At 41.5% G+C, this 23,865-nt stretch overlaps 1 protein-coding gene across 2 annotated transcripts in view; it reads right to left on the bottom strand.

Moving 5' to 3' along the window:
* Positions 1-369: 369 nt before the first annotated feature.
* Positions 370-23,865, bottom strand: part of KCNJ15 (potassium inwardly rectifying channel subfamily J member 15) — a 34,579-nt gene continuing 11,083 nt past the window's right edge. The window contains exons 1-3 of one of the 2 annotated variants that reach the window (XM_033121451.1): positions 6,904-6,914; positions 6,698-6,798; positions 370-4,377 (exon numbers count right to left, since the gene is read on the bottom strand). In XM_033121451.1, the coding sequence (XP_032977342.1) occupies positions 3,230-4,357 (1,128 nt within the window). In that variant the 5' untranslated portion in view covers positions 4,358-4,377; positions 6,698-6,798; positions 6,904-6,914 and the 3' untranslated portion in view covers positions 370-3,229. Of the gene's footprint in view, positions 4,378-6,697; positions 6,799-6,903; positions 6,915-23,865 lie in introns of those variants that run through there. The other variant, XM_033121442.1, reaches the window with a different exon arrangement.

Here is a 23,865-nt window from a genome sequence, read left to right as displayed (position 1 = left end):
ACATGGTCAAATGTCTGACTCTTTGACCATAGTACAAAGTACAGGACCACGCCCAAGGGGGAGGGTGATCCTTTACTCAGCTCTCAATGCAAGTGTCTTGTTCTTTCTTTGCTTTTTTTTTCTCTTTTCTTTTTTTCCAGATGATATACGAGGATTCAAGGGAGAAAGAGTCATACTGGAATACAAGCGTCACATTTTTATATACCTTAATGTGCATTTTGACGTTATCAAAATCATAGTCAATTTTAAAACTGAAAATTGAATTCAGAGAAAAATCAAATAAAATCACTGTTTGAATTCATCTAACTATCTGCTCTACTCATTCACGGCATTTTTCACTTTTAACCAGTTATTTTCGATTTCCGGAGTCTCCTCTCTGTGCTGTAATGTCCCCATGATTGGGGAAGGGAACCAATGTATGACTCCACTCCCACCCCAGACGTGGCTCACTGTGAAAACCAATGAGTCAACCCTTGCAATGCTTCTGGGGCCATTGGCTACTAGATGCCATCTAAGTACAATATATTTTGTTAATGAAATAAGACATGGCTTGTGGATCACACTGATTTGCTGCAATTTCCTTTGTGGTTTATCAAATGGAAGCCAGCATGGCTAAGAGGTCTCACTGAGAAGGCCTGGTACCTACAAATGTTTCAAAATGCAAAAGCCTGTTTCGGTCAAAAATAGTCCATTAGCTTGACTTCTTATTTGGCTGTCACACATGAATCTGTTTCAGTCAGAAGGCTGTCCAGATAGAGTCAGTTTGCCACCTGAATTCTCAGTTAGTATGTTAATTCAAGAGTATTTTGTGTAAATAATAAGTAAGTGTGCCTGGAAATTGATAAGTTTCAAACCAGCTACAACTTTAAAGCTATTTATTGAATATCATGTTACAATATGATTTATTGATTTATACAAATATTGGCTTTTAAGACACTGCCTATTGATTTTGTACGTAGTGCAAAAGTTCAGATGGTCAAATCTTCCAAATTTGCCTGAAGTAGATAGGCTAACTGAACATAAAAAAAAAAAGATTTTTCAGTCTCATGCTACATCATTGTACCATATGCCATGTCAATATCCAAGATTCCTAATCTCGATCACACTCTTATTACCATTGATGTAAATACTGTGAAAAGAATTTAATAGTGCAACAGAAAAACTGTAAACGTGCCTGTGGCATTATTTTCCTGTCGATTATAACACAATATACAATTAAAAACACATATGATAGCTAAAAGGGCTAATATCTAACTACACTAATGTAATTTTTAAGAATATGACGCTCTAAAACAACCTGCCATGAAATCATCAACAGAGAAAAAAAAAAAAAGCTTCCTGAATAATTAAGGACAAAATCCTCTTGTGCATTGAGGCTTCTCTTTAAATCATTATGACTTTACCCCCATTATTCTCACCCATGCATTAGATGTTTAGTTCCAGATCAGAGGTTTTAGTCACATTTTCTATTTAATGGAATGACACTTGAAAATGTGGGACCATCAAGAGATGACCAGATTTGCTGTCATCCATATCATCATTTCACCAATCATTTGATTCCAAATTACTTTCACTCTTTTCTCTGAGTTCCAATGTTCCCAATCCTATAGAACAAAATAGAAGTGAGGGTTCTTTTGCTCTCTTAATTGCAAATGTCTTTCATTGATAATTTCCACAGTGATGCTTGAATAGCCAGGGCATGTGTGCCTCTGTGTACACATATGTGGGCTCACGTGCATCCATGCAGCGACTACACAATTATAGTCACATTCTTCAAGTCAACACGCAAGTCCATCCTGGCTGGAATGAAATGAGAATTCACCTTTTGCGTATTTAGCCAATCCTGGCCCATTCCCTCTTTGTTGTAAAGAAATGCAGGGTGCCTAAATTCTGCCAAAGGCAAAATGTTACCTCTGTAACACAGAGTTGCACAAGATTTATTTACATACTGAGTGCATTCTTTACACATTATCAGATTATCAAATTTTGTTCACGCTTCAAGGAGTCATCTGTGCATGAATTACTTATCCTCGGCAACTCTTGTTCCTCGTGTTCGCATCAACCATCTAGATTGCAACATCTGAGCATATTTCTGATTATTACGCAGCTTAAATTTTCTTCTGGGCTAACCATAATCAACAAGGATGTACTTATCATGGATGAGACAACAATTACTCTCCAAAGCTTTATTTGCCTTTGGAATGTCAGTGGCAGTCCCTTTGTGGCTAAGGTATTTTAATAAGGAATGAAATGGCTGAAAGGAATATTGGCCCACAATAACGAGCCGAAGAAAGGACAGGTCTGGAGGTCACGTGGACATGGACCCCACAGAGTCCCATGGATTCAGAAAGTTACTTGGAAAACACTGCCCAGAGAGGAGCTTTTCAGGCTCTCATTTATACAGAAACACTTGGGGTTCTTGTTAAGATACAGACTCCGATTCTCTAAGTCTGGGTGGGGCCTAAGAGTTTACATTGCTAATACGCTCCTAAATGGGGCTGAGGCGGCTGTTCTGTGAGCCACATTTTGAATTAAAAGGGGCTCGTACAGTCCAACAAAATGTAATAACATCAGCTCCATTTGTATGTATTTTCACAACTGTTAAATCCTTATGTGATCGATTTCACTCTACATAATTAAATCCACTGAAAAGAGGTAAAAATGGAAGTATTATATTTTGTGAGTACAGAGTCCCCCTTCTTCTTTTTCAGTATCACCAGGTAGCCTCGTTATATATAACATGTTCTCTATTTGGAAAAAATTGTTTTAAAGCAATGGTGTAAGTGAATATTGAACCACATTTCAAGTCTCGGCTGTTATGGCCATTATGTCTTTGATACTTGAACTGAATAAATACCTTATAATATAGCTGACATCCTTGTATAGAAATACCCTGCCGTTTAATATCAGAATTTCTAAGTATTTGTCCATTCAGCAGGATGTTTTTGCAATTGCTCTACACCAAGTTCTTTGAAATGTAGCCCCGTTTTAGAAAATTTGAATTTTGAGTTCACTTCAGACAAAGCATTTACCAAAGGAACCCTCTCAAACGTGGAGATTCTTGTTTAGTCACCAGATCATCAAAAGAACAGATGGGTTTTGCACGCCTATGCTGTTTTTCACAGTGATTCCACACATTTTTGTTTTCGCAGTGACCTTCATGTTTGAAGGGAGTGCAGATGTGGAAACAGCATGTAGAGTTAGTTAAATCAAGGCGACACCACTGCCATCAGACGTTGCTCTGTTGTAACAGAAGAGTTCTTAGCTCTCTTTCCCTCTGATCCTCCTGCCTGTACTTCTCCTCAAGTTTCTGCTTCTCAGAATCCGCGCAGTAAAACGTGTTATCCAGGCTCTTCCGGATCTGTTCGAACTGACTGAAATCAGCCACATATTTTCCATTTTTTGAGAGAGAAACCACAGGCACAAACTCAAAACCCCAGTAGATCTCCTCGGGGATGTAAGACGTGCGGCTCTGGCAGACAGCGCTGGTGGATTCCACAGTGGCATTAAGGAGGACCACAAGTTCAAAGTCTTTCTCCTTCAGATTTTGGGGAGTGAGATCTCTCAGGGGGCTCGTCTCATCCAGCACGTGGTAGAACGTCATGGGCAAAATGAGGAAGGGGCTCTCCGAGGAGGAGTCCACGTGGAATTTGACGGTGGCTTGGTTGAGGAGGATCCGCTCCCCCTCCTTGGTGACGTGGGTCTGGAGGAGCTTTCCAGAAAGCTGGCACTGAATCAGGAGACTCTTCCTCATATTGGCCACCTGGATCACCAAGCACAGCTTTCCATTCTGCTTGGTGATGACAGCACAGTGGCTGAACTTGATGGTCTCTGCCCGCTTTTTGGGTCTGGCAATTTTGGCCAGGAAGGTGCCCGTGATGAAGATCTCAATCAAGGTCGTGATGACCAGCTGGGCAACCAACAGGAAAATGGCATGAGGGCATTCCTCCGTGATGGACCGGACGCCATAGCCAATCGTGGTCTGGGATTCCAGGGAGAAGAGAAACGCTCCCGTGAGAGAGTCCACTTTCATGATGCAGGGGGTGTGATTTGAAATAGGCTCACTCAGTTCTAAGTCCCCGTGAATGAACGCGATGGCGTAGTAAATCACTCCAAAAAGAAACCAGGTCATCACGAATGTAGCAGCAAACAGGGTGAGCTTATACCGCCACTTCATGTCGATAACGGTCGTCCACAAGTCTTGAAGGTAGAGTAAATAGATGCCATCCACTTTGTCAATCCTCACATTGCTGTGTCCACTTTTGGACATGACCCGGGGTCTGTTGGTCTTGAGTCCAGCTCCCGCAGTATGCTTCACCAGCGGAGTACTGGCCATGCTAATGTGAAGCGGGTCCATTGTCAGGCTTTTGGGACCGCCTAAGGAAAGGACAAAGAGAGACATCTTATGCTGTCATAGGAGGTAGAATATCCAGAAAATAGAAATAGGATAATCATGTGAAACAAATATGAATGTCTTCGGATGTATACAAGAGACTCCTGCAGGCCAGACTAATCGACTTGTACTTGAGGAAGGAAGTAGGGTGATGGGAGGAACATAGAGCCTGGAGACAAGCAAAGCTTGGTTAAATGCTGACTCTCCAATTTATTTGCTGTGTGACCCACAGTGAGCTATTTAACCTCTCTGGACCTCAGCTTCCCAATCTGTAAAATAGGAAGAAAGTCTGCACCTCAGGATTTTTGTGATGGTTAAATGAGATAATGGCTCCAAAGTGCCAACAGAGCCTCACAGTCAAAAATGATGCTTATCTTCTCTTTTGATCACATTCCCAGAGTATAATGAATATTTGTGTATATTCAGCTACCATGGATTTCCAATATTTAAAAATAAGTTGACTGAGCCTAGGGTTAATACTGATGGAACTAAAATTTACCATCCATTAGATAGTTCTTGATATAGCAATGGAAAACACTAATACAAATTTTAAAACTTTGGGTAGTTTTAATAAAATTTTTAAAAACTTACACTTTTGCATGACAGTCCTTATAATTTAGAATTCATGACCTTTCTCAGATTTCCATTATATTGGAAAAGAGTAAGTTATTAAAAACCCAAAGCAAACACATAGTGAATAATTATGCTTGATTAATGACTTAATCGATATGCTGATTACCTTAGAAGTGCTATCAATACACTATTCTGGGATGACATTTAGGTATGTCACAAAAATTCTGCCTTACTTCTTTAGAACTAAGTAGAACTAGCATAGGAATCTATTTTAAAGAGTCAATGAACAAGTAAATAAGTACAAGCACCCAACAGTGTAGCAGAACAGACATACCTAGAAGAAGTACCAGGCTCCTACCCCACACTGAGCCCCGCGTTAACAGACAGAAACAAGCTGGAAGTGAGGCCACACAGCATCTTATAGTACCTGCCCAGTGACTGAGATAATTTACCTTACATTCCTTGAAAAAGATAATATGAGTGATTACGGGGATCTTACCTGGTTGGCATGTTTTTTCCCACTTCACTGATATTTTAAAAATTAAAAACTTCCCCCCATTAATAAGGAACTGGTATGCAGTGGCCTGTGATTCATGCAATAATAATCTTTGCTGTTAGCGCAGCATTATCTCGTAGAAGTTTTGAAAATAATCCTCTGGGCTGGCCTGTTAGCTCAGTTGGTTAAAGCGTGGTGCTGGTAGCACCAAGGTTGCTGGTTCAATCCTCACATGGGCCACTGTGAGCTGTGCCCTCCTTAAAGAAAGGAAAGGAAAAGAAAGGAAAGAATCCTCTGGGCGAATCACTTGAAGGAAAGCAAAGCTGTAGCCATCACTGGCTACTACTTGAGGGTGCAGTTGGGTTCTTTAATTTTCCTGTTACATTATCAGAAGTGTGTCATTTACTGAATGTCCCTTGAAATGATTTGTTTTTTTCCCTCAGAAAGTCACTTTTTCATCACAAAGAAGGGCCATAAGTTACTCAGAATTTATTTTGCTCATTGAAGCCTGTTCCACTTATACTGGAATCAATTTGAAAGAAAAGTACAGGGTATGAACTGGTGAGCATGGTTTCAGCAGACCCTCAGCAGCACTTCTTTGGGACCGAGAGGAAAGTGAGCACGAGGAAAGTTTGGAAACAAAATGCCACGCTGGCATGCCCAAATGCATAGTCAAGCTCAGAACACGCGCACTGCTAAGGACAAAAGACAAGTAACTGCATGCACGTTTTTTTGTTTTGTTTTGTTTTGTTTTGTTTTTTAAGAAACTGCTAAAGGAAAGTGCATGCCATTCACTCCAATGCAATAAAGACAGAGGCTTAGGTTTTTGAGCATGAGTGATACACAAATGTCCTGTGGGCACGAGCAAAGCTACAAGCTCAGCCATCCGCCAGATTCTGGAAAACTTGGCCCTATTTATGGGAAGGCAGTGCCATGAAGCTTCTGTTTTAACCTCTCTCGAGGGGGCAACGGGCCAGGCTTGGGATGAGCTGGATCTTTTTCCTCTTTCTGCTGAAAGTTCCTTTACTGTATTTCTGCACATCTAGTTAATGCCACCAGTAACACCTCCTTTCCGAGGGTAGTGGTCATAAATGGAGAAATAAGACATACAGCCTCTGGACAATTCTTAGGTTTAGCATCTCCCTGTGGAAACAAGCAGCTGGGGGACAGCAGTCCGAGGGTAAAAACCTTCTCCCTCCCTCTCAGCACCCTATGCCCTTAGCTCCGTTTACTACCTGGTCACTTATGCAGCTGGTCAGACACCGTCTTCTTCAAGGCAGGTGCAAGGTCGTCGTTCCCCGTCACCCACCTGGCTACCATGGGATTCTGCTCCTGCCTGAAAGAAAAAGGAACACATGTTGTCCACAGGTGTTTACAAAGAAACTGACCCAGCGAAACTGACTTTTAACAATTCCCCAAGGGCTAGGGCGCTAGCATTCACCTTCTAATGCCTGGTAATCTGGCATGATGCCAGAATAAAGGCTCAAGGAGTGTTTTAAGAATTAAACTGAAGCCCCAATCACAGCCCTCACTATAGAATTCCCACCCTCTGGAGGAAGCTCCATAGTAAAACACCCTGGAAAGAGGGTTAACTCACCCCCATTGAGGCTCACTATCAACTGAGTGGCAAACAGGGAGGCAGGAAGGGGAAGTACAGAGGAAGTAAACAGTGAGAGTTGGAAGGGAAGAGTCGAGAATATTTTTACCGCCTGTGGAAATGCATTATTATTGTTGAGTCATAGAACATTAGAGTTGAAAAGATTGTCAAAACCAGCGCATTTGACACACTTTTCAAACGAGGAGACTGAGACCTGGGAGGTTGGAGTGACTTGCCTTCATCAAACAGATGGTTCATGGCACAAAAACAAACAAACAAACAAACAGAAAAACCAAAAACGAGGACAAAAGTCTTTAGAAGCTAGCCCAGAGTTCTTAAAACTTAAACCTCCAAAGTTTAATGTAATCTGTTCTAAATGCAAGAGGTTCTTTTGCATCCTACTTTTCTGAAATACTTCTTTGTAAGCCACACACACACACACACACACACACACACACACACACACACACTCTTTTTTATCTGTTTTACACAAAGAAGCATACATACACTTCATAGCTCTTTTCTGATCCACCAATTATTGTAAATAATTACAATAATTACTCTTTTATCATTTAAGTAGTACCACTTATCAACCTGTAAAGCCTTTTACACACTCAATTTTCCCACTGTGTTAGTATCTTTGGCAAACTACCTCTTTGTCATCGTTCTGTTAGGATCCAGCATCAATCTCACTTTTATGCTTCCTTTATCATTTTGCCTTTCTTATGTGCTCTTAATTTATAGTATTTTATTCCTCAGGAGACTTCTTTGATGATATTTATTTCATTGTTAATACACACTCTTATTTCATATAATTTTATGTTACTGCCTTAGATTTTTTTTTTTTCCTTAGTGATTCTGCAATCTACCTGGCTTCACTTCTAAATTGTTAAGGAACAATAACAGTCTCCCAAAAGCTAAGGATAGAAGAAGGAGAAAAGATATTCCCTTCTAATTTCCCCTCTCCTGACCCCACAAATAAGCAATATTCCATACAAACCATTAGTAAGTTTCCTTTGTCTCTGGGAAATTCTATTTATTTCTCCAGTTTTCATTATATTGTTCCAACATGTGGGTTGGGATTGTAATATTTAGAATTGCGATATCTTTATTGAAGTGAAGTCCTTGAAATTATTGAGTGGAGAGGTCAATATTACTCTCTCTTACCTCAAGTTAACAAAATATACATGGCATGAAGACATTTAGTAATTTTGAGGTGTAGCATTTGTTTTCTGAAGAGAAAGAAAAGAAAAACACATTTCTGAAATAGAGATAAACAGCAGGCACATTGGAAAACTGTATTGAGCTATATGAAGAAGTACCTATCCAACGTTGGGGACAAAACACGGGAATGGAAAAAATGGAGAACGAGTTCCCATCACCATCCTCAAGGAGGAAACGAATTCTATCAAAGAAAAGGGCTCTTTTCAAAGAACGGATGATCATAGAAATCAAGCACCGCGAGCCGGAACACACTGTCTTGCCAGGGGAAAATCAACCTGTAAATGGTCAGGAAAGCCACTGACCAGTTAGAAGAAATATATATGCAAATAACAAGCATGAATAAAGTCAGAATAGAGCCCGGAGTGGTCCAAAGTGGGAAAGATGCAGATAGATAATAAAAATAGCAATAACAAAATAAGAAAATAAAGATTCACATACGTCATCATAATAAAGTTCCAGATCAATAATAATAATAATTAATAATAATAAAGTTCCAGATCAATAACAGATCGATTGTTATTATTGATCTGAAACTTTATTATGATTACTGCCATGTGCAGTTCCGTGTGCCAGCAACTGCTCTCAGTGCTTTCCATGTGTCAAATTAATTAACCCTCACACCAATCCTATGAGGTAAGCCCCAGGAGGAGGGAACTGAGGCACCGAGAGTGTGACTCACCCAAAATCCCAACAGCTGGCATGTGACAGCAGTGCCCCTGTGAAGCTCCAATGTCCACGCTCTCCACCACTCTGACAAAGGTGCTCAGGCTTTAGCTGCATCAGAACCACCAAGAAGCCTCCAAGAAGGCTTGGAGAGTTTCTGATTCAGTAGATTTGGGCTGGAGCCCAAGAATTTGCATGTCTGGCAAATTCCCAGGTGCTGCTGCTGCTCCAGGAACACACATTGAGAACCACCATGCTATGACATACGGGTAGAGTGGTATCAGCAGCTTGTACCCCCGGATGAAGACTCTTATCCCCTCATTTTTTCTTAGCATTCTAAAATTGCACACAAGCATTGAAAACCTCTGTCTATTAGTTTTCAGAATGTCCAATCGACATGACTGCCACCTACTCAATGGGACAATGTGTTCATTTTTTAAAGCACCAAAGAATTCTTTTTTTCTCTGTTGAGTCAAATTTTGGAAGTTTTCAATTTGCCTGTTCTGGGAAAAACTTCATTCTGTGTTCCATGGTGGGCTAACAAAGTATTTGTACCTGCAGGAAAATAACTAATAAAAAAGTGAGAGAGACAGCGATTCCCCAAACCTGGAGTTTCTCAATCAGGTCTCCTTCCGTGCATCTACAGACGAGGTGGTGAGGTAGGGAGGAATGAAATCCACATCAAACCATAACTTTGGGTTTCCAAACTAAAATTCATATTTGAGGGGATCTGACTTTAAAGCTCTAGCGAAACAACTTCCTGTTTGTCAAAAAAAAAAAAATGTTGCTTAGAAATCTTTCCTTGACGTCAAATGTTTCTGACAAAACACTTTTTTGATGATCTCTTTCTTTGCTGTAAATCCAAAATACCTGGATTAAATTTCACTTTAAGGATACACAGGTTTAAATATTAAGTAGACAAAGAAATGCTTGACGAGAATGTACTTGGGGTTCACTGAACTCAAACGGTTTTAAAAATCATTGAAAATAAAATCAGTGAGGCTTAGCTATCCTGTCTTTGGATCCTGTGACTGTGGCCACACAAGCTCATGCACTGAGACCTTTGGTTTTGGCCTAGTGCCATGTTCCTCCCTGATCTTCAAAGCAGTCTAGGACTTGCTTCAGTGGCTGGTCTGGCTGTCCTTAAGCCACTTCTTGACTTCATCCATGTCAACTGAGGACACGGATGGCTTGGCCCAGGTGGCCTCAGAAATGAGCATATTCATTGAAAAAGAATGAGGTGGCCACAGTTGACTCTCAGCAGATTTCAAAGCATGGCCCTTTGGTCCTTATCTGCTGGGAAAATTATCGCACACCCACTTTTTCCCTCAGGTCATCGACAACTAAGGCTGGCTGGAAGGAATGGCAGCTCCTGGGAGCCTGTGGAACTGGTCCTTCTTCTCCAGAAGAATCGTAAGGATCTAAGGAGAAGCACCAGCTGAGATTAGGGCAAATTCGCCATCTAGGTTCCTCTGTCTTAAAGACCAGTGTTTTGAAGATATGAACTGGGAACCTATTTGGTAGAGCTGTGGTAATTTTTGTTGTTGTGGTTGATTGTTACTTCCAGTTACTGGCTGCCACTCCCGGATGGGTTCATCCAAAAAAAGTCCCTCCCTGGGGTTGTCCATGTGTGTGTGTGTGTGTGTGTGTGTCTGTGTGTGTGTGTGTGTGTGTGTGTGTGTGGTGGAAGGGATTGTGTTCACCCTTTTGTGTAAGAGGTGGTCATGTGACTGCTTTGGCCAATGGAACGTGAGCCTCAGTGACTCATTCCACACCTGAACAGTGGCGTAGACCTGTGGCTTCGTCTTGGGTGAGGCTCCCAATGGACAGTTCCTTCTTCTGGGGAGTGGGAAGAGGGAGAGCCTTGGAGCCAAGCTCCAGTGTAACCAAAGCTGACTTGTGACATGTAACACAGGTCAGAAAAAACTCTTTTTGCCATAAGCCATTGAGTTTTTGGAATTGTTTGTTAGTGAGGCAAACCCATGTAAAAGCCTGACCACAGACACACACCTTCTACATGTTTTTGTATCTTAGGATTAGATACTTCACCCCAAAGGTACTGTATTTAAAGGAAACATGTAAAGTCTTCAAGTATCCCTAATGTAAACTCGGAATGTACACTCGGACTAGAAAAAGAAATCCATCAATAGACGATTAAATAAAGAAGATGTTGTATATATATATATACAATGGAATATTACTCAGCCATAAAAAATAATGAAATCTTAACCACTTGTGACAACATAGATGGACCTAGAGGGTATTTTGCTAAGTGAAATAAGTCAAACTGAAAAAGACAAATACCATATGAGCTCACTGATATGTGGAATCTAAAGAACAAAATAAGCAAACAAAACAGAAACAGACTTATAGATACAGAGAACAAACTGATGGCTGCCAGAGGAGAGAGGGGTTGGTGAGCTGGGTGAAAAAGATGAAGGAGTTAATAAATACAAATTGGTAGTTACACGTCACTGGAATATAAAGCACAGCATAGGGAATATAGTCAATAATGTTGCAACAACTACAGTGTTTCCCAAAAATAAGACCAGGTCTTCTATTAATTTTTACTCCAAAAGACACATTAGGGCTTATGTTCAGGGGATGTCATCCTGAAAAATCACGCTAGGGCTTATTTTCCAGTTAGGTCTTATTTTCGGGGAAACATGGTATGTATAGTGCCAGGTGGGGACTAGACTAATTGGAGGGATCACTGCATAAACTATATAAATGTCTAACCACGATGCTGTACACCTGAAACTAAAGTAAAATAATACTGAACATCAACTGTAACTGAAATCAATGAATAAATACATAAATAAATAAATAATAAATAAAATCCAAATTAGCAAGATTCCAAAAGGCAACATAGAAAAGAAATAGAAAAACTGAATAATTCTTCTCATTAAAATACTTTTAAATCAATATTTAAATTTGTCTTGACAACTTTTCAGGACGTGGTATAAGGGCATTAGATACTATCAGTGTAATATTATGTGGAACAAGACACCCTTGGTTAACGATGTGGTGGCCTCAGGATTTGTGATGACAGACACTCTGGACGGTGCTGGGGGCCGTTATCATTATATTGTTGATCGTTTTTATTTGAGAAGGGAGTATTTAAAAGGGACTGGACACTTATCAAAACAATTACAGACAGTATTCTATTTAACCTTTCTCTTTACCTTCCTCATTTTCTGAATGAGGAAACTAAGCTTAGTGAGACCAGATAATTCACGCAGGTTTATAAAGTTAATACACGGAGGGGCATGTTGATAAACTGTCTTTTTGAGTCCGGAGTCCATGCTTCTTACCTCTGTCACTAGTTCTCTGCATTCAGGAAGCATTCAAATTACCTGGGGATCTTAAAAGGCACATGGCTGGGCCCCACCCCAGAGTCTCTGATTCTATAAGTCTACAGGGGAGCCTGAGAATCTGCATTTCTACTAAGCTCCCAGGGGACGCTGACACTGCTAGTCTGGACACTACATTTTGAGTGTATGATCTACACTCTTTACCACCTAAGGAATTCTATAGAACATGTAGGAAATTCACAGGCACATAAATTGGGTTGTCTAACAGTTCAGGCTCATTACGTTCAAACACAGGAATGAGCCCTTCCATGTGAGAAGGAACAGAAAATCAATGTAGTTGAATATATAAATCTGACAGCTGCTGGGTGGAGATTCCAGTTAGCCAGAAGAAGTGTGCTATCCTCGCAGACAGAAGTTCAGGCATACTGTTTTGGGGGGAAAAATGAGAATTTCTGGGAAAAGGAAAGCAATCGGTGGAAAATTGCTCTGAAATTTCTGTTAGGATGGAGGGTACCATCCTAGAGAACCTCAGAGGCCAGAGGGCAGATCCTGGAGTCTAGGGCTGAGAGAGCTAAAGCTGGATGGACCTCAGCATTCCTCTTGTTCTTCCTTCCCCCAAATGTGTGGTACAGGTGTTCCCCAAATAAAGTGATCTGTGGTCGGATGATTTCGGGAAGCGTTACCTACCAAACCCTGAACACTCCACTGTCTGTGCCCGCTGGAGAGTCACACCACACATGTGTACATCACAGGGTCTGAGAAATCCTACAGCAAAGACACCTGCTCACCTATATCTGCCATTTATCTGACATTGAGGAACACTTTAAGGAGTACCTATCTGGTTTTAGCTCTGTACTTTATACCTGGGGAAAAGAGGATCAAAACGAGAGTGATTGTTCAAGGTCATTGAGCCAATGGCAAGGTTAAGGCTGGCAGCAAGGCTTGGTGCTTTTGAGTTCATTTTATGGGCAGATCTCTCCCTTGGGTATGAAATGTCTTGATATGAGCTGTGTATTGCACGGATACTGAAGACAGGGCAGCATAGAATAGGACACCACCCACCCACCCCCACCTGCAGCATCACCATCCGTTGGGCGTTGATTAGAAATGCCAGTTCTCGGGTCCCAGTCTTTCGCTACTGAATCAGAATCTCTACAGTGCTGCCCAAGAATCTGTGTCTTAAAAAGACGCCGACTTCCCAAAGGATCATGTGGCTAGTTTGTCAGGGAAGGCTTGGTGAGCTGGCGAGGTCTTGCCTCTGCCTTATTATACCCCGGAAAACAAACACTCCTTTAAAAACAAATGCCACATTTTGCATTGCATGGGAGCATCTAATGATCCAATTTGCCTCTGCGGTCAAATATTTAGCCTTTTCCCTATGTTTCCATTCCATTATTATTGTTTTGAATTCCATAAGTACTAAAAAAAATCCTTTTCCATCTCTCAATGTGGTCTGCATAGTTATACCCTTTACTCTTCAATGCAGATTCTTTTTTAATTTTTTTCATTCCATAGAACATCGACCTTTCTCCACTCAGCAAAGACAAGTTTAAACAGATACTGGGTTCCACAGGAGACTCATTTTCCATTTTCCATGGCAAAGAATCTGAGCACTGGAATAAGTCAGAGGTATCATTTGCTGAATATTTTTGTAAAGACAGTTTAATTTCAGGCCCTTTATTTGCGAGAGACTTGGCTAACCCAAATAAAACATTATACATCTGTCTGTTGTTACGAGTGACCAACTTCAGCTGAACATTATTACTTAATAACAGCTAACTTTCCTATAGAGTAAGAAAGTGCCTCAGCTAAAGAGCAAATGGAAATTTCCTTTGGTTTACCACCCTTGGTCTCTCCGTGCTCCAACATGTGAAGAACTTGGGTAATAAGCATATTCTCCCCTCTAATCACAGCATGGCTTGGACATGCATTGTTGTAAGATGACTGGTAAAACAGGAAAATTTATGTCTGAGGGAAAAAAAAAAAAAGCACAAGGCGAATTGTGTTGCATTAGCCTCCCTAAGGCACTGCCCCCAAGTTTCTCTTCAGGGAAGAGATTTCTTTAACTAGCTCACGGAATCATGTCTGGATTAGTTCAAATGTAGCACAGAGAAGGTGGCGCAAAACTGCCATTTAGATAAGGAGAAGGAAATGCAGAGAGTTTGGGCTCGTCTGACCTTAACCTGAAATGTCAGAATGGAAGACATCTGTTTTTGCAGAGAGTACTCGTAGAGAAACAAGTGTTTTATTTACTGTAGTCTATGTAATGAAACTTCAAACTGGCCTTAGTTGGAGCATTAAAAGAGGAAGAGAAAAAAATAACGAGAAGCAAGCAAGAATGTTCGTTTTCTCTCACCCGCATCTCTGGACTTGAAAGTTACTTGAGACTAGATCACTCTGTTTTTACAAGGCACCATTATATAATTTTTCTCAAATGGAATTTCCCATAAATAAATCTCTCCCTCACTAAGACATTGAATCTACCACCTTTAACCACTCACATCTTTCTTTGTTTCGCATTTATAATATTTTTTTTTTTACCATGATGAAGACATAGAAAGATACAAAGAGTATCACATTATAAATATACGTACCGACTTTGGGCTGGCTTGTTTTTCTGGTTTCATGCTGACTACTTATTCTTCTGTTTACAATAAATTTGGAATTGTTGGTCTCTCTCGATTGATGATTAATGGACTTTGGTGGGATTCACCTGATACGAGGGTGGAATTCTTCTCCTTGGTGATGTCTACGCTCATCCCAGACAAAGGAAATTACGACTTTTGCTTCACTCAGAACCAAGTTATTTAACAATGGGACGAATGTCAAAAGGTTTTGAAATTCAATTTCACTGTCAGTCTAAACGTTGACCACATTGCTCTGATACAGTAACTGGATATCACAGGATCTCAGGGGAACACAGTTAGTACCAAAATTCTTGGATTGTGGTCAATTGACTTTAAGGACTGGCAATATTTCTGAGTCATCTCCTTGTCCCAGAGTTGAAAACATACACGCTTGTGATAGTAAGACAATTTCAAACTTCAACATACTTTCACGTTCAAAGTCTGAGAACTTTGACAGATCTAATGTCCATCAGTCAACAGTGTAAGAAAACATATTCTAACCATCTGCAGTTAATTAGCTGGAGGACTATTGGCCCATTTTTTGGTGTTTCTAGGGTTGCCAGGTAAAATACAAGATGCCCAGTTAAAACTAAATTTCAGATGGAAAACAACTAATTGTTTAGTGTACGTGTGGCCCGTGAAGTATTTGATACACATGTATACTAAAAATCATTCATCGTTTGTCTGAAATCATATATATGTACTATATAGATAAAGTCCAAAGGAGTCCTATATTTTGATTTGCTGAATCTGGCATCTCCAGAGAAGAGCAAATCTATGCTCAAGAACAGCTCAGAACGTCAAAAAACGTAAAGACCAGGTTTAATGTACAAACATCATTCTTAGAGAAACAACAACCCAGATTTTCTCAGTACTAGGAACCCTGGAAACAAATGCAGCCTCTGGGGATGAGAGAATAACCTTCTCGCGCATGGCACACCAGAGGTATCCGCAAGTCTAGTAAGCTAGTCTCTTTTTAATATTTCTAGCTTGGGATTTCTTAACCATTTGTGTGTTATGGTACTTTCTGGAGGACTGGTAAGGTGTTTAAATAGATACAAATGTGTTTAAATAGATACAAATAAAATAGCTAAGATTACAAAAGACACCGATACTATTATAATGCACTCTTTAAAATATTTTTAAAAATCAAAATTATGCTTCTTTTTCAAGCCCTAATTAAGAATTAGCATTTTGAAGGTATGGTGAACAGAAATGTTAAAGACCATTGAAACAGCTGCAGTGTTATGTTGAAATATTGTGATTTTTCTACTACTATGATCAAGTCACAATTTGGGCTAAAATGATTGCAGTGTGTTACACATTCATTGTAAAATCAGTATAAACTTACTTAGAGGTGATTGAGAAAGACTGTGTCTCTTTTTCCCTCCATCCTAGATCCTGGGTCCTCCTGAATTCTACCCCTCATCTCTTCATCCCCCAAGGACCTGGGTTTAAACCCTGCTCTGAATGAGATTCCCACATGCAGCCATCCTGATAATGTCACAGAAACCAGGGCAACCTGTCAAATCCTTTTTGATCAATTTCCCCATAGAGGCTCTCCTGACATTTTTAACAATTAGCCTTCCAGTAAGAATAGTCGGGACACTTAGCAATTAGAATCACAAATTCCCTGTCCTGTAGGGCCTTACCACAGTAAGCATGCTAGCGGCAACCATCACACTGGTGCTGACGTAATTGGAACAATGATCCCAGCGGGGAGACATCCCAACACCCCCTATTATGGAAGTAATGGTACAGTTTCTTCTTACATGGTAACAAAGGAAGAACTAACAGCTCAGCTACACACGTCATTCCCCGTCTTCGTAGCCTCACATGTCGCATTTCTCAGAATTGTGAAGCTGGATTTTTACTGTCCATATACTGTTCAGTCACATGCAACTTTATATAACCATGGTCTCATGATACCCTGACCGGAAAAAAAAAAGAAAACATACTCATCTACAGAGTAGTAATTCAGACAATACTCCCCTTCATGAATCCGTCAGCGGCCTTCACTGCTGACAGGATGAGTCCCGAACACCTTGGCAAAGCAAAACACTCTGAAGCCCTGACTCTCAGTCCCTCTTCAGCTTTTTTCCCTTCAGGATATGGCCTGGATGTGTGCTTTTCCGCAAACAGCCCAGTGCCCGGGAGTTGCCACTCCTTCCTAAAGGTTCTCTTTCTCTCCCCTTCTCGGTTAACTTCCACTTGTCTTTCAAAAGTCAGGTTGAATGTTACCTCCTCTGTACTTAAAAAAGATTAAACACTTCTTCAGAGGCAGCGTAGTGTAAAGGTTAAGAGTACTGGGTCCTGCTTCCAGTAATAGTAGCTGTGTGACGTTGGACATCTTACGGAACCCTCTGGGACTCAGTTTCCTCACCCGCAGAATAGCGATGATAATAAATCGTGTACATCGAGAGGGTTGTGCGAGTTTCAAATACATAAAGCACCACAAGATTTTGCCTGCTCACACTCATTATTACAGGAGTCAGCTATTATTACTTTATATGTTTCCAATAAACAAAGCACATAAAATACAACTTACCAAAAGGAAACTACATTTACCACAGGTAACAGCAGAGGGGTAATTATGCAATTATAGAAAGTTCTTGAAAATCAGTAAGAACCTTCTTTCCCCCAACAATAACACATAAATATACAATTCAATAAGATTTAAAAGTTGAAAAGAAACGTGAAGGTATTTCAACAACATGTGTTCCTTCCTTCGTACCCCGAGTTTTCTGAGTGCGGTATGTGCGGGGTGCTGGGGCTCCAGCAGTAAGACTGATGTGGCCATTGCAGGGCGGGGGGGGGGGGTCCCTAAGTAAACCATGAGCCGACGTATTTAAAGACATTTGTGGGGAGAACGAGGGAGAAAATCAGGGATAGATGAGAGAATGGAACATGGAGAGTATACCGTGTCCCAGTCTGGGTTCCAGCATGCCCTCCTTGGGGCAGGGGTGGCATTAAGGTGGGGGCATAAAGAATGAGGAAGTGGGCTAGGGCAGAGATGAGTGATCTGGGCAGAGGGACACATGGTGTTTGCAAAGACCCGCGGTGGCGAGGAGCTCACACCTTCCAGGAAGTGGGGCAGGGGACTGAGCAGGAGAGAGTGGAGAGGGGTCAGGCAGGGGTGTAGGGAGAGCCATGCCATCGGGCGAGGTGGGCTCCTTGGAGACCGTCGCCTTCATCTTAGGAGAATAAGATGCATCTCAGGGCTTCCATCACGGCGGAGATAGGATCAGACTTGCTTTTTAAAGTCATCCTTTTTAATACAACATGGAGAAAGGATTGGACAGAGGCCAGCATAGGTGCTGAAAGTCTGGTCCACCAGTGCTTTTAGTAATCCCAGCCTAGAATTCTGATGCCTGGGTAAGGACGGGGCCAGTGGGCTGAGAGAAGCCAGGGGCTCTGAGTCACCTGTTCCAGAGAGCCAGTGGGCATCTCTGACAGGTGGCTGGTGGGGAGGCGTGGAGAGGCAGAGGAAGTCTCACGGATGATTCCTGGCACCCTGGCATGAAAATGAGGGCCAGGATGGGCGGTATTTTACTGATTCAGAGGACACTGGATCTTCCTCTGCAATGTACCAATCATTCATCTGTTATTGCATAGCCAGGGGGTTGCAATGTTTTGCTATCTCGGTTTGGAACTCACTGGGTACTTAATGTCAAAGCAGGAGGATCCAGCCTGGGGAGGTGGGGAGTGCCCAGGGGCCTGCCTGGGATACCCCACAGAGATGAGACCTGGGGTCTCTGCTGACGGGTCGATGTTCAAGAGAGGGCTGGGCAGGAGGGACGCCTTTCGTGTTTAAGTCCACAAATGGAATTGGAAACATGTAAGTGAATGAGATTCTCTCAGACATAGAGGGTGGGAGAGGCAGTCCCAGACTGAGCCCCGGGGCCGGGCAGAGTAGGGGCCACTGGCACATGAGACCAAGAAGGAGCCACGGGTCCAAGAAACACAGCTTGTCACTGAGCAGAGATTTTAAAGCCATGTCAGCACTCCGTATGGACACGCAAGCAAACATGGATGGTTTTGGACATGGCTCCTCATAGAGAAAGACATAGCTCTTCCTGGTGGCGACTTGACAATGTAGATGCAAAATTTAAGACTATTTGTACTCTTTGACCCAGTAAATTTATGTCTAAGAGTTAATGAGAAAGGTGCATCAAGGTTATGTATAAGCCTGTTCTCACATTCATTTTAATACTAAAATGTTCAAACCAACCTGGATCATGAATAAGAGAGAAAGGATTTTAAATTTATAACATATTTATAAGCTAAAATATTAGGTAGTCTTTGAAAATCATGGAAAACCTAAACATATTAAATTTAAAAACGGGATTCAATAAACTGGAATAAACAGTACAATCACTCTGTTTTTCTCTGGAGATAAGTTGAAATGAAATGCCTCTGAAACGTTAACAGCAGTTATCTCTTCAAAGAAAAACAAAATTAGGAAGGTTTTTCATCAGATTTTCCATTTTTATGTAGTTAATCTGAAAATTCAATTTCCCTAGCACAGACCATTCCCAAACATTCCAGATTTTACTGTAAATGAGAAGTATTTACTGTGCTCAACTGAGAAACTGTCCACACACTCTTGTGGCCAAACTGTGTGGAATAAGTTACTCTCAGCGACCTTTTGGGTACAAATCCAAGAACCGGTGTTCAGTAAGTGTTCAGGGTTATTATTTTGTGTCAACTTAAGGCTTCATTTAATTGACTGAGTTAGAAGAATCTGCACTTCACTCAGGAAGAATGCTGATAAAGCAGGTTTCCTGCCCAATACCTTTGCTCAGGCAGGTCCCTTTACAGCCCAATTCCTTCCCTATGCCCTGTGCCTGGCAAAGTCCTGCTCATCCGTCAAGAAGGAGGAGGCTACCCTGTGAGCTGCAGTGTGCTTTCTGCAATCAGGGTCCCTCCTCTGAACTACAACACAGAACACAGAAGATGGCATCAGTGACTGTTCTCTCATGTGTCCTGTGGATGGCCACAGGTAGCACCACTCTAGAGCCTAGGAGAGAAGGTTCACTCATTCCGAGAAAAGGAAGCTGTGGGGGCCATTAAGGTTGATTTCTCTCACAGAACTCTGTTGAGAAAGCGGCCTCCGAGGCGCTTTCTGGTCATACGGTTTTACCTATGGGAGAAAGCTCAAGGTCACTAGCTGACTTAGTTACAAAAAAAAAAAAAAAAAAAAAAAAAAAAAAAAATCACTGTTTATAAATCACCACATAGTAGTACAAAGCAGTCCTGTAGTCAGCAGTTCTTTTCCAGTGTTTGGCTTATGTCTGGAAACTTCCTTTATGAGAAGCGTAACTGGAAGCCAAGGTCTTGACCACTCCAGATCGTCAAAGAGTCTGTGATGTTGGTGTTAAGTGGAAGAGTGCTAAGACCGGCGTTTCTGACTAGTAAGAGCTGCGTCTACCCACCCTCACCCTCATGGAACACTGATGCTGGGAGTCAATGGGTCACAAACTCTCTTTGTCCAAAGGAAGAGGAGGAAAGTCACACATATACACACATAGTGATCAATGAATATTTATGAGTGAATACACACACACACACACACATTATTGATGAATAAAATGATCCTCTTAATTCACAAAGCCTACCCAGAAATTCATGTTTGTGTGTCCTACCAAAACTTGCAAAAGACTACTTTGGTCTAATTTGAACCATATGCTTTAGCTTACTTTCTGAGTCCATTTGTACTATGCAGTAGTGGTTGCAAGTATGTTTTCAAATGTCTACATCCTCTATACGGTGTAACTGGTGTCAATGAATAGTGACGTATGATTGAATTCGATAGATTCTGTAGCAAGGTCCACAGTCCACCCAAACATAATGCAGCCCAACAGGACTCAGCCTCTAGCTACCTTGACCCCCTCAGAAAGAGCACAAGTTCATGTTTAGCAAAGACAGTGGAGAGGATGGAAGAGGAAATTCCGAGGGGTCATTAAATTGACCACTTGAAATGAGTTGGCCCCTGAATTAAACCTAGTGGGCCAATTCCTAATGTTCTCGCTTGGATTTCTGTTCATCCCTATTTTTAGCCAAGAGATCTGATTTTTAGGGAATGAAATTGGGAATGAGACTCTGGTTGAAAGACCTGCCCTCTGGTTTGTTCTGTGCACAATCTCCTGTTTCCCTTCATCACTGATAATAAAACACATGAAATGATGAAGGCCAAAATGCCTTTCTTTGGTTTTGGCGAGAGACAAGGAGTTTGACTAAGGAGAATGCCTTGTTCCACAAAGCCAAGATTGGGGAACAGAATTGATGGGTGTGAAGAAGAGCTTCACGGAGGAAAGAAATGACTACCTGCATTTCCTTGATGGCTGTGTGATGAATCTTCAACCCACGGGAAAAGTCCTCTGCACACCACTCCACTCCGTCAGAGTCAATAACAGCTCACGGGGTGTGCACATTTCATTCCTCATCGTTTCTGACAGTTTCCTAACATTCCAGACTGTTGCTGCAGTCTTTCCCCATGTCGCTCAATTTTTCTGGCTCCTTCTTAACTCCATTTTAGGCTCCTCCTCTTCTGCCAGTCTTCTAAACGGGACTGTTCCCAAAGCTCCACACTCGAAATATTTTCTTCTCACTGAACACACACTCCTGTACCTCGTACCATGGCTTAGATGCCACCTTTATTGTTCAGGAAGCCTAGACCTGCGTCTCCACCGCAGATTTCTCTCTGTTACTTCCAGACCAACAGCCTAGGAGAAGTTCTCTGCTCGCTGCGACCCTGGCTTCCTCTTCACCCTCCTCCAATCTGACTTTCTTTTAAAGCCAATCTCTCTAAATATAACCTTTCAAAAATAACCTTTCAAATATAACCTTTCAAAAACGAGAACTTGTGTATGTCAGTTCCCTGTATCCTCCCTCAAATTGTTCTTCATTTCTTACACAATAAGGTAGTAAACTGTTTACCCAATGTCCAAGTCTTCTAGGCTCTAGCCCCTGGCTACCACTTAGGTCAAATCTCCGGATGTGACTACACCTATCTACCCACCTTTTCTCCCATCATCTCCCCTGCCTGGAAAGCCCATCCTAGTACCAGATCCCTCAACTTCCCCCTGGTTCTTCTCATGACTAACCCCTCCTACTGCAGGTTCATTTAAGACCCCGCTTCTCCTTTACCACTATAAAGTGTAATATCACTACACTTACCACAGGATCATGACTTTCTCTTACTGTCTCTCCTTCTAGATGGTGAGTTCTTTGAGGGCAGGGATTGGGCCATATTCATCTGTGTACCCACAGTAACATGGGCCCTCCCATGCAGTAGGTGCTCAAAAAAGCAGTTTTAATGACTCATACTCATTACTCTGTAAATGAGTCCATGAATAAATACATGAAAAAATGGACTAATAATCAATCCACACATTAAAGAATGAATGAATGTCAAAAACATGGCCCATAACATGTGAGCGGTTTGAAGACATTTATCATCCGTGTGAAATTTTCTAAGTTGCTTCTTTGAAGTGATTCCATTTACCCATTGTTCTATCTCTGTGGAAAATGAGTTTCCGTAGTGTTGAAATCCTCTGGGGTAAGAAACATTTCCTTTTATCTGTCCTGATGCAGACACTCCCGGAACCTGTACTAACCCTTGCAGATCTCTTGGTCCGTGACTCTCATGCTGTGGTTCCCTAGTGTCCCCAAAAAGTACACGGACATTCAGATACGGCTTTTAGCCTCGAGAATGCTTTCCTTTTTATGGTATGATTAGTCACATCTGTAGTAACATGCAGGGTTAGGGGTTTCCAATGGGGAAGCAAATTACTTCCACATGTACATCGGTTCATCATTCCTTTACTCTCCCCACCCCCCCACACACACACAGAGAGACACACACAGACACACACACACACACAATTAGCATGGACATTACTGCAGGGTCTTATTTGTCTACATTCATTTGGTGGCCAATTTTAGCAGCTTTCTTGACCACAGCTTTAAGAGGCCCGAGGACTTCACGTGAAGATCACGGCATGGTCAAGAGGAGGGCTCATAGATCTGTTGGGTGGGCAGGTGTTTCTCCTACTCTCCTTCAGGTCTTCCCATCGGCCACCAAACTATCACGTTTGATCTCTAGGATTTGTTTATTAAAATCAAAGGGGCTAAGTTTATTTTGAACAGATGTATTAACACTCAGTCATGAGAAGTGGGACCTCATTTCTAATATGCTATTCTTATTACCACTTAAAAGAAACTATGGAATGATGGTGGAGGGAAACTGTAGAACTCACACATTGCTTAGGACTGAACATGGTGACGTGGGTCTTTGAACTCCAGTGGGACACCTCCTCCCACCGTCCCCCGTCACTCTCCTGACCTGGCACTGAACTACGGCACTATTTCCTTAGAGCTGCTGCTTTTCCACAGTGACTCCTAACCGCCAACATGTCACTCATTCACTCGCTCATTTATTCAGCAAATATTTAATACTATTTAATAGAACAACATCAAAGAAAGATGTTGTCTTTGAAATACATAAAAGTGAATGATGCATGGTCTTCAAAAATATACCATCTGATAGAAGAGATGATATATACATGAATTATTAATACATCAAACAGAACAGAGTACTCCGTGCCTGAACACTATCTCATGGACACTTCTACACTTTTATCATAAAATGTATATTCAGTGGTTCATGTTTTCCTCTTATTCCACAAGACTGTAAGCTGTGTAAAGGCAGGGACCTTGTCTTATTCTACCCCATATTGTCTATATAAAACAGCCTTCCCAGATCATAGGAATGAATGCGAAATATAGAAACATACTAAGGATTTCCAGGGGAAATACCAATTCTCTCCAACTGGAAGAATCACTGAAGTTTTCAAGCATTTTGTGAAGGAAGAAGGATTGCTTGCAAGGGGAATTTCCCACCCAAAGGAAGTGGTGATGGTAAAGTACTTGCCTGAGTACTCTGATTTTATTGGGCCATAGGGTATATCAATGAT

Source organism: Rhinolophus ferrumequinum, chromosome 2, assembly GCF_004115265.2.
Source record: "Rhinolophus ferrumequinum isolate MPI-CBG mRhiFer1 chromosome 2, mRhiFer1_v1.p, whole genome shotgun sequence".
NCBI lineage: Eukaryota > Metazoa > Chordata > Mammalia > Chiroptera > Rhinolophidae > Rhinolophus > Rhinolophus ferrumequinum.
This window is presented reverse-complemented; position numbering and strand designations above follow the sequence as displayed.